The sequence below is a fragment of the Gekko japonicus genome, unplaced genomic scaffold, assembly GCF_001447785.1.
Source record: "Gekko japonicus isolate JY-2015 unplaced genomic scaffold, Gekko_japonicus_V1.1 scaffold1822, whole genome shotgun sequence".
Lineage (NCBI taxonomy): Eukaryota > Metazoa > Chordata > Lepidosauria > Squamata > Gekkonidae > Gekko > Gekko japonicus.
Window position 1 is genome coordinate 85,059 of NW_015163657.1, and position 16,656 is coordinate 101,714.

At 42.7% G+C, this 16,656-nt stretch overlaps 1 protein-coding gene across 1 annotated transcript in view; it reads right to left on the reverse strand.

Moving 5' to 3' along the window:
• Window positions 1–8,601, reverse strand: part of OPRK1 (opioid receptor, kappa 1) — a 34,955-nt gene extending 26,354 nt beyond the window's left edge. Inside the window, exons 1-2 of the mRNA XM_015407713.1 lie at window positions 8,556–8,601; window positions 3,093–3,360 (exon numbers count right to left, since the gene is read on the reverse strand). Of these exons, the coding sequence (XP_015263199.1) occupies window positions 3,093–3,360; window positions 8,556–8,601 (314 nt within the window). The remainder of the gene's footprint in view (window positions 1–3,092; window positions 3,361–8,555) is intronic.
• Between the last annotated feature and the right edge of the window lie 8,055 nt (window positions 8,602–16,656).

A 16,656-nucleotide genomic window follows, 5' to 3' on the forward strand; every position in this document is an offset into this window, starting at 1 on the left:
ACAATATAACTCACAGATCAGGTCTAGGCATTGAGAGAGGACCTTTCAGTGAACTTATCCTCAAGTAAGTATGCGTAGAATTGCCCGAGGCTACCATTCTAACTTACTTACCTAGGACTAAATCCATCTGAATCTGTGAAATGCATATCTGAATGGACATGTATAGGATCAGGCTAACTGTGTACCATCAGTCAAGATAAAATCTATCTGTAGTTTTCTTCCACCATAATGTCGCAAATAGTACAGTAATGTTATCAGCATTTGTACAATCACTGTTGTATTCACAAATTAGCCACATATATATGCAAGTGGCCTCTTTTCTCTTATTCTCTGTAGGTTTAGCAGCTTTTATACACAATCACCCCAAACAACTTTTTCTTCAGAAACAATATATCTAATTCTTAATAGGGCCCCATCTATGGATAATTAAATGCAGAGATTGGGACCATAGACAGACAAGACAGATCTTTCTGCAAAGTCGTGAAAAACCCCAGGTTTGCAGAAAAATTTGAAATCTAAAAAAGAAAAGAAAAAAATACATTGGATGGGGGAATTAAAACCCTCCAAAATGACAGAAACCACACCTTTAGTTTTATTAAAGAAATGCCCTCAGTAGTCATTGCTAGGCAACCACAACAGTATTGCCAGCCCTCAGGTCTTGTATCTCAGTAAAAGGTGGGGGGATGGGCCAAGGACCTTTTCAGGGTTACTTTAGCCTTTAAGGGAGGACTCATCAAGGCCAGGACCAGCAGCAACAACCAGGCAATGATAACACATGATCTGCATGACACATCCAGCACTGACTGCTTGCTAATATTCAATAGTAGCCGCCCCATGAAAGCTTGTGCGGTATAGTGGTTGGAGTTTCAGACTAAGATCTGGGCAACCTGGGTTTGAATTCCCACTCTTCCATAGTGCTCAGTGGGTGACCTTGAGCTAGTCACACACTTTCAGCCTAATTTATCTCACAAGGCTGTTGTAATGATAAAATGGAAGGGAATAAAGTAAGCTGCTTAGGGTCCTTGTTGTGGAAAAAGGTGAAGTATAAATGAAATAAATAAATAATAAATATAGTTGAAGATGGGAGACAGGGTTGCCAAATCCCGCTTGGCAATTGGCAGAGTATGGAGGGGGGCTTACCAGGAGAAAAAGAAAGGCCCAGGCCACAAGGCCAGCATCACACAGGCAGTAACATCATCATACAAACAACCCCTGGATGACACTCTGGTATTTGGGCAAAAACTCTTATTGTAAAACTGACTTCTACCATAGAGTTTTTGCCCAAATACCAGAGTGTCATCCAGAAGATGGGAAAGAGGTAGGAAAAGGGGGAAAGCAGGCAATGGAAAGAGGAAATCGTGAGAGGAGAAGTGAGATTCCCTCCTCAAGTCCTTGTGGGACCACCACTTGTGTGCATGTGTATATGTAGTAAATTATAAATCACAGTGGTATAGGTTGCTTGGTGTATGTGTGACTGTGTGTATAGACTAGTACAGAGAGAGTATGTATTATATAACATTCATAATAATATCTATAACTTTGGTAATAATATATACAACATGTAAACTAATACTGGTATGTTACTTTCTGTAATGAAAATATTTAAAATCTCTTAGAAAAACCAAGTAAGGTAAGATGGAGAGAGAAGATGATATAATAAGAATATATTATCCATCATGTTATCTAGTTATTTATCATTCATCTATAAGTGATAAATTGAGAGGGCAAGGGAATCCACAATCTCTCTCTCTATCTGTGTGTGTGTGTGTGCGTATGGAAAAAAACTAATAGTTTATGGACAAATATTAATAAAACATGATATAGCAGAAGAATAATTATGGTCAGATATTAAAGTTACCTTTTTGCAAGGAAAAATAATATTCATTTTATTGTGTTGATCTACATATCCTTCCTTGGAGGGATTAAACTAAAATGTAAATGCCACACAGTTCTATGCTTTTAAATTCTGATTTATTTATTTATTTATTGCCACCTGATACTTCTTGGTCCACCTCACATAGGTGGGTGCACATTCCCATTCAGTTTTCCCTTTTATTCAATGTAGATTTCCCATGTGCTCCACAAGAATAATTTGTACTGTAACCAAAGGAACTACTAATAGAGATAATGTCCCTTTGTACTGTCTGTGACTGCTCCTGTAGGCACATTTAGGTGGGAAAGGAGTGGGTGGGGAACAGGGCTCTGTTGAGCCTATGGGAATCTTTCTTGCATAGGAGAATTCTCAGTGGAACAAAACATTGACTTAATTGAACCCCCACTCAATATACAGTACTTTTCAATATGAAAACATTTTCTTCAAAAAACAAAGAATGGATTATGCAGAGTGCAAGAGAGAAAGCGTATGATTATTATATAATATTGGAAATAATATATAACATTATCTGCTTCTTATCCCTGGGGGGAGCTCTACCCACATATTTCCACAATTTCCATATTTCGAACTACTCTACCAAATCATGCAACGACAGAATTTACAACTTTCAAGTCTATTTTCCCCAAATCATAAAATCATAGTCTCAGAATCAAGAGAAGATAGTCTCTGATATTTAAACGGCTGCAGGTACATCCAGACGGAAGGGTTTTTTAAATTGTTGGTTAAGCTTAGTATTGCTAAATTGAAAAAAAAACAGAGAAAAGCATATAAAGCAAGAAATGCCACAGCATGTGAGTTTTTTCACCAACAGTTACTCTTTCTGTTTATGCCATCTGGATCTGAATATCCCTACAGTAAGAAGCACCCTAAAACCCTAACATTTACAAGTCTTAGTAATTCTATATGTCTTCCTAAGTACACAGAGAGTTCACACATTCTTTCTCTTTATTTTGTTGTTTCATGCATTTCCCATGATCATTGCTGCAAACCTATGTACACGTATCTGGGTAGTAAACCCTACTGAATATAACAGAAGTGACTTCTGAGAAGACACATATAGGCTGTCTATTAGTGCAACCCTAAACACAGTTAGACATCTTCCTAGTGCCATTGCAACTACTGGGCTCAGAATGGTGTGATTCTGTTTAGGATTGTCCTGTAAGGCACCCAAATAATCTACAATAAAGCTCCCTCTTACCTTATGATGACAAACATTACTAGAGAGTTGCCAACTAAGCCAACCACAAAGACCATGGAATAGACAGCAGTGATGATTATAGGAATAGCTGGGGAGATGTTAGTGTGGTTCTGCTGTGAATCCTCATACATGCCACTGCTATTGTTGCCATATTCAGCCCAGTCTAGGAGCCAGTTGCTGCTGCTGCTTGGAAGCGGGCATAGTCCTGGGGAGCAAGTGGGGCCTGGTTCCTCACGAAAAATGTACACTGGGGATTCCATGGAGGCCACTTGCGGCACAGGTTCAGAAGAGGGAATAGAAGAAAGGAAGTGCTGGAAAGAGAGGAAAGTGATAAGAAGAGTGTACAGTAGAGAAACCAATGAAGATCCAAAAGTTGTCATCAAATGGTCCTGAATACCTCTAGAAAACATTGGTTTGTATATAGAAGAAGAGGATAGGATGGGAAATCCCATAGTAGTGGAAGGAATTGTTAAAACATAGGTAAAAGAACATAATTATTTAACAAAACAATCACTTAATTCACATCCCAACTGTGCCTAAATGTGCTGACGGAAACTATTTTAGATCTTAGAATTCATTGAGAGAAAACTGGATTAAATCCAAGTCCTCCAGACAGTGGGTTGTGGAACAGAGCCACAGCAATTAAACAGTTTGAAACTCTGTTGGACTTTTAAATACAGGATAGCACCAAAAGACTGATAACCTGTCTAGATAAAATGAACTCAAACGCTTTTGGTTCAGGACCACAGTCTGAAAGTGGTCAAGTCCACTCCCTTTTTTAACCTCCTTCCCCTTAGTTTTTTAGTGTATCTATCACAACAAAAAGCGATTTAAGTATGGTGAGAAAGGCATCAACACCCTTTTAAAATATGCCTTTTTTAGTAATAATTAGATTTCAGTAACATGAAATTACTAGGAAAAGGAAAGCAAGAGATACACAAGAGTAATAATATTACCTTTTTAAATGCAGGGAAAGGAGCAAAGACTTCCCAGAGATTCACGAGTTCAAAAGCATCCTCTCTGTCTTTGTTTCAGCCTTGGAAGTAACACTTCTGTTACCTGTAGGGCTTGAACTCCTGAGGTATAAAGAACAGGCTGAATCCCAAGCTTTAGCTTCAAGACTATAGAAGCCCTGACTGCCGACTGCACTTTACCTGCGTACCAAGCAATCTCTCACACACTCATTCTCTCTGCTAACTCTGCACTCTGGCAGCCCCTACTGCACACATTCTCCTGGAAGCTCACATGACTTTTCTCCAAGCACTGAAAGGAAGGCAAGTATTAGACAAGGAAGATGCAGCCAGTCCTAAAGCATCTTGAAATTTTAAACAACCATTCAAGCTGCCTTCTTACTCTTACCCTAGCTTTAAGGGAGTGCTTTTAAAGCATATGGATTCTCTTTGTAAAAAATTCTCACTGTTAATTAGCATTAAAAGGCACATGCAGAAAGACATTTCAAATAAGGCATATTTGACAGTCCACACCATATGTCTTGAATGTATTCAGGATTTATCTGTCATACTGATATTTTGCCCACTGTTTCATTAAAGCCAGATTAAGGAAGCAAGGCAGAAAAGCCTCTCCTCTCCTATGATGCTGCAGACAGAGAATTGCCATTACGCACAGGAAGATGATAATTTTCTCCTTTTTTCTGTTATAGCTTGAGGCAATTGTTTGGGGGGAAAACTTGCTTTTCTTGATTCGCACAGGTATTAAACTTTTAAAAGACCTCACAAGGTTAGGAACATCCTCATAACACCAAAGGTTTCCAGCTGTTGTTTGAATGACTTTCCAGAAATCTAGAGAGGGAAATCATTTGAACATCACAGTTAGTAGTTCTTAACCACAACATGGGTCTGCGAGTCAGTAGAGTAAGTCTTTGGATGTAATTGTTTTTCTACTGATGCCATTATTATATTGTAGGAAGCCTGCATTAGGGGGCAGCTATAAAATATTCCATACCTTATTGAGCAGAGAATGAGCAGTTGTGAAAGGACCAAGCCCTGTACAGAATGCAGTAAAATGATAATGTTGGCATTCACTCAGTGGTTGCTATTTTAATCCTTTGAGTTAATGCAGCCCTCACACACAAGGCTACTTGTATGGGTTAGTTGGCTGCATTAACAAGACAAGGTGACTCAAAATTATAGTACAAACACACACATTTTCAGAGTTGACAGAAACTGGAAAGGGATCAAATGAAGGCAACACCCTTTCCTCTGTATACCACAGGGACCAGGTGTCTGCTCCATGAAGCATGCAGGGGGGTGTTTCATTCCATATCTATCCTCTACCAGTGACATATTTCACAGAGATATGAATATTCTAAGGAGGAGAGTATCTGTCTTGTCTTGAGATACTTCTTGTGTCATTCTAGTCTGTCTAGGGAGTCACACTTTCCACTTTTAGAACCAGCACCAGATTACCAGTCAGGATGAACAATTAATTATCTGTACTACTAGATATCAAGACAGAAGGGATTGTTCAGAAAGCACGTGAGAGGACATTTCTTGTATTGTACTGGCAAGATTCCCCAAGATTAAACCACCTTTCATTAATGTTGTTGTTTGACTTACACTGTCTAAAAAGTGGGGATGTTTTCCTTTAATTGGGAACATGGAAAAGAGTTCACTGAAAAGAGACTCTTTCCACTTACAGGGCTATGTATTGCATCCTCTTGGACCCACTTAAATCAGCTATACAAGAATCATCACCTTGCCATCATCAGCATCTTGGAGTTTTGCCCGCTCAATATTAACAAAACTGTTTCTGTATTATTCTGGCTTTGGGTTTTTTTGGTCCCCCGAAGGGGATTTTTTATTGCATTTTCATTAAGACTATAAACCACAACAGAAATAAGGGAAGGGACTACATTTAGAGGGATAAAGAAAAGATACCCACTACTGACTAAAATCCCAAGGGAGGAGATCATCAAATTAGCTTAAACATACGTCAGCTCTTAATCACGCTAACCCCATTATGAACCGAGTCAAATATAATATTTTCTCTTTCAAATCTTAAATTTAACTGTTTCAAGAAAACCCCCTAAGCATCTCATTAATAATTTCCATGTTTTCAAAGGCACAATTCAGAGTCCTTCAGCTTTCATTTTCCCTTGCCCAGTCTCTTCCACAGTTTATAAGGACTTTTAGGGGCTGCTGCCCCTTTCTCTGATAGTCCTCTCCAGAAGACCCCGAGTCCAGCTCGCCACTGGACTTACTGTCCATCCCTTCTTTTTCTTCCTCCTCTGGCTCCCCCAGCTGGACTCTCAAAAATTCCCATGCTTTTGGAACAGTCAATCTTTTCCTTTTTTCCCTTGAATTTGAAGGTTATGCTCTCTGGAGTTAGCCATCTGTATCCAATTGCATTTGTCTGGAGAAAAAGGATTAGATCTTTGTATTTCTTTCTCCTTTGTCTTATTTCAAATGGAATGTCCTTTAAAGTCCTGATAGTATTATCTCCAACTTCCAAAGGTGATCCAGATACCGCTTTCAGGATTGCATCCCTCATATGCCTCTTCAAGAATCTCATCACTATTTCCCCAGGCAGATTGTTTTTCTTTATATACCCGGAATATGACCTGTAGGCCACATCCATATTGCTAAGCAAAGATTCCGCCTTCATACCTGTCACTGGGGCCAGTATTTCACTCATCATTTCCTTTAGATTCTCTCCCTTAGTCTCTGGAATGTCCTGGAACCGAAGAATCAAATTAGCCTTTTCCATTTGTAATTGTAACAGCTGATCTTCTTTGGAGATTTGCTTCTTTTCCAGTTTTTGCACTTTCTTCTTCACCCTTTGTGCCGTGGTGTCCACTTCTTTCACCTTCTCAGCTGTTTGATTCATCATTTTAAGAGTCTCGTTCAACTGCATTTGCTGTGTGGTGATGCATTGATTTATTGTAGACAGCTGCTCCTTGAGATTATTAATCTGATCCAACAGGGGGCGCATGGATTCCGCCAATGTCTTTGCCAGCTCGTTGGTTCCTCCTGGTCATGGACTCTCAGTTCCTTTCATTTTTGCAAATTTCTCTTTCTCCGTCCTCTTCCCGGCCATCTTTGCAAATTGTTTACTTTAACAAATATTTTAAAAGTCTCTGAATATGCGCTTGTACGCTCCAACTCACCTTGGTAAGTCTTTCTCAACAGTTTTCTCTACTTTCTCTTCTGCTCCCCCCAAACTTGCTTAAAAGTTCATGCGCTTGGGAGGCGTCCCTCCCCCGCTCGTTTCACATTCTATTCCGTTTTGGTAGGGAGCTTTCTTTCCACATTAACCGATACGCTTTAGTCAAACTCACGTTCATATTTGGTCATCAGACCTCGTTTAAACTCCGTTTCTGCCACCTGATCTCCTGCACTTGCCCCGGTCAGCATCGCTAAGTTCCATTCAGACACACACAGCATGAAGGACCGTCAGGACAGGGAGTCACCTCAATTCCCCAGCATCGTGCTGGCAAAGAGGCGTCCTCCCAAGAGTCCCATGGCCAGGAATCCTTCGCCGGGCTCCTGGGGAGGTAACGATCCTGCACACCCCTCCTTCTGCTGATGGGCAGCTTTCAGCCCCGGGAGGTCTGGGAGGTGAGTCTGCTAGCGTTCCGCCATCAACCGGAACTTAAATCAGCTATATAAAAATCATCACCTTGCCATCATCAGCATCTTGGAGTTTTGCCCGCTCAATATTAACAAAACTGTTTCTGTATTATTCTGGTTTTTAAATACAGAAGTCGATCAGCTGCACTGAATGATTTCTTTTTAAATGACAGAGTGAAGTTCTTGGCCCTCAAGGAGGCAACATCTTTCTCAGGCAGGCTTTACAGAAAGATTCCTAAGAGAGGGAAGGCCCCCCTTGTCTATCTCCCCTCCTCTCTGTGAGAGCAAGATTCTTTTAATAATGTGTTTGTACTATTGCAGAGTCTTTTTGCGGTAAGCAGTTTTTGTTTGCTTCTGTTACTTTGTTTACTTCTGTTACTATTTCTGTTTCTATTCTCATGTATTTCACTTACAATCCTATATTTGTAATAAAATAGGAAGCAAATATTGTTTTTAGGGTTGCCAACAACCTGGAGAAAAAAGTCCCATCCATTTAATAGAGGCTTAATCAGATCTCGTAAATTGATCAGGGTTGACCCTAGTAGTACTCGGTTGGGAGACTGCCAAGGTAGTCCAGGGTTGCTATGCAGAGCCACACAATGGCAAACCAACTCTATTCATCTCTTGCCTTGAAAGCTCTATGGGGTCACCATAAATCACTTTCCACCATGAATGTATGGAAATGGGCAGGCAAAGTTTTTCATGGCATAGAGGTACATAACATCACTTGGTAAATAACATCTCATTATGACTCTGTTGAAGAACAAAACATTTTTTCTCCAGGCCAGCTTGCAACCCCACTTATCAGCTGTACACATATGACAAAGATTTGTTGTCACTGACCCCCACCCACTCACCATGTTTTATTGATTACGCAGCATATTCTGCAATAAGGTGCCAATTAGGGTTGCCAAGTCCATCTTCTCCCCCAGCAGGGGACTTTGGGGGGTTGTTCCTTGAGGGGGTGGGGCATCCCTGACATGATGACATCACATTGGGGACGTCCATCCCCCCCTCATGTGCCCGATCTCCGCTCGGAGATCAGGCACATGGGGAAACACCAGCTCCCTGCACTTAAAGGGGCCCATTTAAGTGCGGGGAGCCAGAAGGCTTTGCATGCTCAATCTCCCCTCAGAGATCAGGCACACAGGAAATGCCAGCTCCTTGCACTTAAAGGGGCCCCTTTAAGTGCGGGGAGCCAGAAGGCTTTACATGCTCAATCTTCCCTCGGAGATCGGGCACACAGGAAATGCCAGCTCCCTGCACTTAAAGGGGCCCCTTTAAGCTCAGGGAGCTGGAAGGCTTTGCACACCCAATCTCTGCTTGAAGGTCGGGCACATTGGGAAACACCAGCTCCCTTCACTTAAAGGGGCCCCTTTAAGTGAAGGGACCCAACATTTCCCTGTGCACCCGATCTCTGCTCAGGTGGAGATCGGGCACATGGACCGCAGCCACCCCTCTCCCTCCTCTCTTCCAAGAGAGAAGGGAGAGGGGTGGCTGCGAGTGTTGGGGCTTGGGGGCGGGGCTTCCCCCACCAGCCAGTTGGCCGGCAGCGGGTAGAACCCCCCAAAAAGCAGGGGACACCTGCCAAACCCGGGGGGGTTGGCAACCCTATTGCCAATGGACCACCGGGCCCTGCTGTAGCTGTTCTTCCTGATGATTTTGCTTTGGCTCTCAAGCCAGGATAAACAATCAAATCTCTAAACTATTGGGTATTAACTTTAAGACGGAACCTACCAAGTTCTTCTGTGGCTTTCCACAACATTCCACCATGATCCAATCTGGCGATGCCTGATTCATTCCTGCCTCCCTCACTTTATAGGGATGTGCATCATCATTTCAGGTCAGCTTGAGTATATCTGAAGTCATGTAGAACACTCTTGAAATTCTGAGTGCAATGGCAATCTCCTGGAATTTTAGGAGGGTTTAAGTTTCTCAGGTGGGGCTGGAGAAAAGAGGAAGCTAATCCATCTATTTGGCAGCACCTGGTTCTTTTGAAACGTTAAAGGGTTATTATTTTCTATTTCTGGGGCCAGGACTACTCTAATAGAAAATAATAACTTTTTAAAATTTAAAGGGACCAGATACAAACAACTGAGCTGAGAGCTGAGCTGAGAGCACTCTCCAATCCCTTTACATTTTAAAACAAAAGGACCAAATCTGCCCAGCCCTGAATTTACCTAAGATTGCTTTTATGGAGGCTCTGGACCACACTTGGGTTTTTCTGCTCTGCTTCTTGCCCCCACCAGCTGCATTGGAGGTAGCAGAGCCTATCCTGATTGCCAGGAAAGGGCAGGCTCTGCTGTCTTGGCTGCCCTGCCAAGCTTCATAGTGTTCCAGGATCCTGCCTGCCATTTCCCAGCAGTTGGGGCAGGCTCTACCTCCTCTGATGCCAGCAGCAGGGGCTGAAAGTGAAGGAGAGTCCATTCCATTCCATTATTATCTGATTCTCACAACATGAGACTAAATGTTAGAGAATAAATTGTTGTGACTCAACAGGTTGTACATTTCTCATGATCTGTTACCTGTTTCCAGACTTCATCAAAAACATTCCATCCAGAAATTTTGGTGAGAATATCAGCAGAAACATCTTCCTAGGACTAAGAGTACAGTGAGTAATGGAAAACATAAAGGTGCACATATTCTAAGGACTGCTGTCCACAAATATATTATCATTTCAGTAACCAGTTGGCTGCTTGGCATACCAGCCATCCAAATATGTCAAGGGTATAGAATAAGACCATAGAAAAGTGAAAGCGGTGAAAATACAGTTCAAGTGGTTCACCTTCATGGTCTTGTGCCACTAAGAAACTTGCAGTGCAAAGAGATATCAGACTGTTTGATCCTGCTCTTAATACTCTTTATAGCTATAGTTACCAAAAGAGCTATTAATTCATTAGGAGGCAATCTGTAATTAAGGATCTCTTAACATTCCTTGGCCCAGCAATGCTTAATACCCTTACTAATTTTTTTCCAAGTGATACTTCTTCTGCAATCTGTCTTTAATCATATGTTATAATTTCAGGCAATAATGAAGAACTTTATGGGTATAAGATTTAAGTGAAAAAAGGCAGTCTCCATGTAAACCATTGCTGAGGAAGAACTATATGGGACATGTTGAAGAGCCTTCAACAAGGATTTCTGAAGAAATGCAATCTCAGTGGTTATACTCAGTGGTTATATATACCTTATCCCAAATTTGGGGCAGTAAAAATCAACCTATGGACCATTTTCCCCATTAAAAAACCCTCAGTAATGGTACTGTTAAGTTACTGCTCTTGTAAGGGTCAAATTTAAAATAGCTTGAAATCTGGCTGTTTCACCGTAACTTTTCTGGCTAGATTTTTCATGAAATTGTACATTGGAACAGAGATCTTCCTGTTGGTGATACCTCTGCCTGCACTGTTTGCCTTAGTCTGAGGCACTATACTCATCAAAACCTTAGTATGTGGAGGCAGGAGGAAAAAAGCCTGCCTGTGGCACTTTCCAGACAGCAGCCGCCTTTCAGGTTATCATGAGCATCATGGTGGTTTTGATTATCATGCTATCAGTGCGATCAGTTCAGATTCTAAGCAAGAGGCTATCCTGCGAATTCATGTGAAAAACTACTTTAGGAAAGAATGGGGGGGGGGACAAGGAAAGACCAAGATAGCATAAGAATGTTAACAAAGTTGTCTGGACACAGGAAAAGAACTGCTAACATTGGGGAATGAAAATGGAACATTAAGGCAGTCTGGAAAACGCCCATGTCGATTTCCAGAAATTTAAGCCTGCAGTATGTCTGTTGTGGGCATCCACTGGTAGATTAGGTTTTTGGCAGAACAACAAAAATAACTTACATGTTTAATGACAATACTATTGGTTTTCAATGAGTATTAGGCATTTTCACAAAAAATTAACTTTGGGGCTTTCTGGCTAGCATGGGCCTGGATATACTGTCCTACATTGGTTTTGATCATTATTGAAAATCAGGTCCCAGGAAGTATTGTCCTATGAGACTCCTCAAGGTTCCTTCTTATTCTTTGTGTTTTTATACATCAAAATGAGTTGCTTGTGAGATATCCATATCTCCAATATATTGAGGACACCAAGTCTTACATTTCCTGTCCATCTAATTCCAGGGAGGCAGTGGAAGGACTGAACCTATGTTTACAGATTGTGTGGGGGTGGGTGTTTGCACTCTAAAGCCTTACATAGCTTGGATCCTCCGGAGTACCTAAAGGATTGTTTCATCACATATCAACCTGCTAGAGATTTGAGACAGATGAGTGAGGCTTTCATATGTGAGCCTTATCTGGGGTAAGATAAGTGGGAGACTTGTGGGGAGGTATTTTCAGCTGCTACCCTCCCAGTTACAGAACTCTTTTCAAAAGGATATGATGTTGATGCTGTCTCTACAACCCTTCCAGAGGAGTTGGAACATATATGCAGCACATACCTCACCACCCTACTAAATACTTATTCAGTGCATTAGTGTTGAATCTGCTGTTGTTTGACACGTGGAGTCTTGTGAAAAGGGATTAGACCTTTGTAGACAAAGCTCTTGGTTATCAGCCACAATCACCATTCAGCGCCTCCATTTTCAAAGGTACTCAAGGGCTGTGGGCTGAGAATGAGAGCTTAAGTATTTCAGTGATAAGAGTGCTGTACTATTAGTAGGAGGCCCAAATTCTAGTCTTCATGTTGCCTCCAATTTCATGGCGGGAAGAGTGGTATTTTGTTTATTATTTAAATGTAGGGATGGGCACGAACTGCATTTTTTTGTAGTTCAGTTTGGTTTGTGGTTCATGGCTGGACCATGAACCAAACCACAAACCAATACACCAGTTCATGAACTGACCCAGTTTATATTGGTTTGTGAGCCATTTAAACCCTGCTTTCTGCTTCCTGTGGATTTTTGCGGGGAGCAGAAAGCAGGGTTTAAATGGCTTGGAGACATTTAAACCAAACATCTGAGTGGCAGTTCCCGATGCTCAACTGTTTGGAAACCCCTGCTTTCTGCTCCCCAAAAAGCAAAAAGCTGTGGGGAGCAGAAAGTAGTGATATAAATGGCTCCAGGCTACCTGCTACTCAACTGTTTTTTGTGAACCCCTGCTTTCTGCTCTTCACAAAATGCCACAAAGGCTGTGATCAGATGTGCCATTTGGTGTGGAGGGGAAGCAAGCCTATTTCCCCCAGTGGAAATTGACACAGTGTTGCGCTAGCACATATCTTTTTTAGCTGTGGGCTCAGCCCATCACTGCATGATCAGACGGGGTGGGGGGGTTGCCTTTTGTTTCCCATGTGCATAAATGAGGAATCACACCTCCACACACAGGGTTCCTCGTAGAGTATGTGGTTATGTGCATACTGCTCAGTGAGGGGGAAAAACGGCACCAAGTCAGGATGGAATGAGCAGACCATCCCGACGGCTTGAGTGTGTGCTTGAGCAATCAGGCAGTGGAAAGTCCATCTGTGGCCATCGGCAAGCATTAGGACTGGACTTTCCCCAGTGTCTTTTTAACTCTGCTTCCGTGGCAGGGCAGTACGGGGTGCCAACGGCTGCAGGACCTTTCCAAGATGTTGCTGTCTGATTGTGCCCTTTAGATCTATCAGGCATTTGCAGCTGAGTCAGATCTAAAGGAACATCTGACCGTGGCCACAGTGCATCAAAATTTGTGGACATTTGTGCTAGTTCTTCAGTTTGCGACCATCACTTCACAAACCACAAACCAGCCAAAATTCATAATGAACTTTAATTTGTCAGCTGGTTTGTCCCCATCCCTGTTTAAATGATACATACAACTTTACCAGTACGGTGTAGTGATTAGAGTATCTAACAAGGGAGGGAACTGGTTCGTATCTCCACTCAGCCAGAACGTTCACTGAGTGACAATGAACAAGTCACTGTCATAGTCTACCCCACTGTCCACCATTTTGTTGCCTGATTTTAGCTGAAATATACACACAGCACTATTGTCTCCTAGAAAAAAATTCTTTACATAGACACCCTCTGAAAATGTTGTAGGGCCTATCTCTCCTTGAAATACCCTTCATCTACAAGTGTCTTTTAATTTCTTATCTGTGTGCATGGATACAAGACTAGGTCCCCTGGATACAAGATTCTGCTTAAGAAATGTTTGTTGGGCCTGTTCATTGAGTTAATAGCTCTTAAACAGCGAAGGATTGCTACACAAGCAGTGCTGTCTCATAAGGGTACCTATGAACTCCACAGACAGGGGTGCATGTGTTATTTTACCAACTCAAAGATTAATGCTATTAACAGAAAAAACATAAATACAAAGTCAACACTGAAATGAAACTCTGGATTAGAAAAAAAAAAGCCTCCCATCATGTAGAAATCAAATAAAAGAGCACAACCTACTCCCATTTCTCATTTCCCTGAGGCTGGTTCATATGTGAACCACTGATTTGCAGTGGTTGTTTTCCTTAACACTGGATTGGACTGGACTGGACTGGGCCTGAAAGAACTGATTCCATGGGAAAGCATTGTGTTTGAAATGATAGATTATACAAAATCTTTCTCCCCATGACGGTGCATTCTAATATGTTAGTTGCCACCTCATGCTGCCACCTCTTAAAATGCATTTGTGAAATGGACCTGAATTAAAGAGAAGAGCCAGGATCCGAACGCCCATGTTAGGCATACCCAGAGGATTTATTTTTCTTTGAATAGCCGACTATTTGCTATACTGCAATGTGTTTTGAAACATCTATCATTTTAAAAAGTGCACGAGGCTGGCACTGCTGTTCAGAAACCAAAAGAGCACAGCTCTGAGAACCACTTGTACATATATATTTTTTCATTTGAGAGGGTGACATCCAATGCTCCCTCTAAGCTATGGAGTCTTGTGAGCAAAAATTCTACTTTGTGAGCTACTGGCATTAAAGTTTTGAGTGAGTGATTTGGGTACTGCATGGATTAATTTGCTCTGGAGCCATCCTTCCTGAGCTAAGACAAAAATGTGTGAGCCGGAGGCTAAATATCTGTGAGCTAGCTCACACAAACTCAGCTTAGAGGGAACACTGACATCACTATTTTAAAAAACCTGTTGTAACTTCCGAGGCAATCTTTCCTTTGTTCTTTCTTCATCCCCCAAATGTAGTCTTGCCTCTTTCTCTCTCTCCTTTTCAACATACTCATATCGCACATTTCCCTTCCTTTCTCTCCACCGGCACTCTGTATCTCCATATTATTTACTTAGTTAATTAGTTCCTTAGTTGGAAGATCTATATGCTGCCTCTCCAGACCTGCTTGTGGTACCCCCTAATAAAACAGAACTAAACAAATAACCATAGAAACAATCAAAGCAAACATAACTCAACTACCTCTTGTTTTCTCTATTTCTTTGTCCCAGAGGTCTCCATCTATCACACAGACTCTTTTCTTTACAGTGCTTGGACTGCCAGCTCTGGTTTGGAAAGTCCTGGAGATTTGGGGGTGGTGAATGGAGAAGACAGAGTTTATAGTGCAGAAGGAGCTCAGCAAGGATGTGAAATCATAGTAGCCACTCTCCAAAGCTGCCACGTCCTCCAGGAGAACTGATCTCTGAAGTCTGGTGTTATGTATTGTCTTAATACATACAGTTGAGTTGACCTGAGCTTCAGTCCACAGCTTCATAGAGACCTGGTATCCTAACTGCATGTTCTGATTGGCTACTTTGCACACGGGGCTAATCAGAGCTTAGGGATGGTTTTGGAGGGAGCAACAACTATTGGTTGTTATCTACAAGTTAGGATTGGGATTTAACAACCTAGGGGGTGTGGTTTGCCAGGCCAAAGGAGTATAAATTGAGCTACTTACTGTATTGTGGTGTTGTTGATTGTTCTTGTTAATAAAGCTGAATCACTTGTTTAAGAGCTGCATTAAGACTGATATTTTATACTGGCGATGAAGGTGGGATGCTGAGTGGGTAGGCAGCCCTGATGAACCAGTGCCAATACGGCCGACGAAGAAGAGCCTCCCCAACTGACGGGAGAAGACAATCAATGCCCTGCTGATCCTGAAGCACAACAGCCCCGCAGGATGGCAGCCAGTTCCAAGTTCAATCCATTCGAGCCAGAGCTGGAAGACTGGGACTCATACATCACTCGGTTTGAGTTCCGTCTGCGTGCTAACAAGATGGAGGATGAAGCAACGCAGATGGCCACACTCCTTAGTTCTTGCGGAAGGACCATTTTTGATGTGGCCCAGTCCCTCGTGGCGCCAGAGGACATATTGACAGTCTCCCTGATGAGAATCAAGGAGAAACTCCAAAATCACTTCTCACCCAAGACCTCAAAAATTGCCTACTGATACGCTTTTTAAAACCATGACCGGGCCGCGGGCGAGACGATCGCTGATTACATTGCAGTGCTACAGAAGGCTGCCAGGACATGCAACTTCCCAGATTTGGAAGTGGCGCTCCTCAACCAATTGGTGCGCGGTCTCAGAAACAAGAAGCTCCAGCAACGGCTGTTCGCAAAGCAAGAGCTATCATTCACAATGGCCTACAGGGAGGCCCTCACAAGGGCTGGCTCACTCACTAGGCAAACTAGACATTCGCCTAGAGCGGGCCAGCCCTTAGGGGCACCAAACTGCACCCACCCCCCCACCGCCAAAAGCCCCCCCTGCCAAAAGCCCTGCATGCATCTAGTCCCTGACCGGGGGGCCGCTATGTAGGGACAGGGGGCACGTGGCTGGGGGGGTCCTGGTTCCCCAGGGGGGAAGGAGATGGGGGAAAGAAAAAGCAGAAGGGCCACCCTCCGAAGAGCTTTGTAGCCCCCTCTCCCCCACACTCAATACGCCCAGCTTAGCACCCGTCTTGAGCGCCAGAGAGGCACACGGCAGTGGGGGGAAGTCATAGGTGAGGGAGCGCCACATGGCAGCCTCACCTGGGGGGTGCTAGTTTTGCCTAGGGCACCGAAAAACCTCGAGCCAGCCCTGGCCCTCACAGTGGAAGCCGCCGAGAATTCAACGCGGGAAGTGTGTGCAG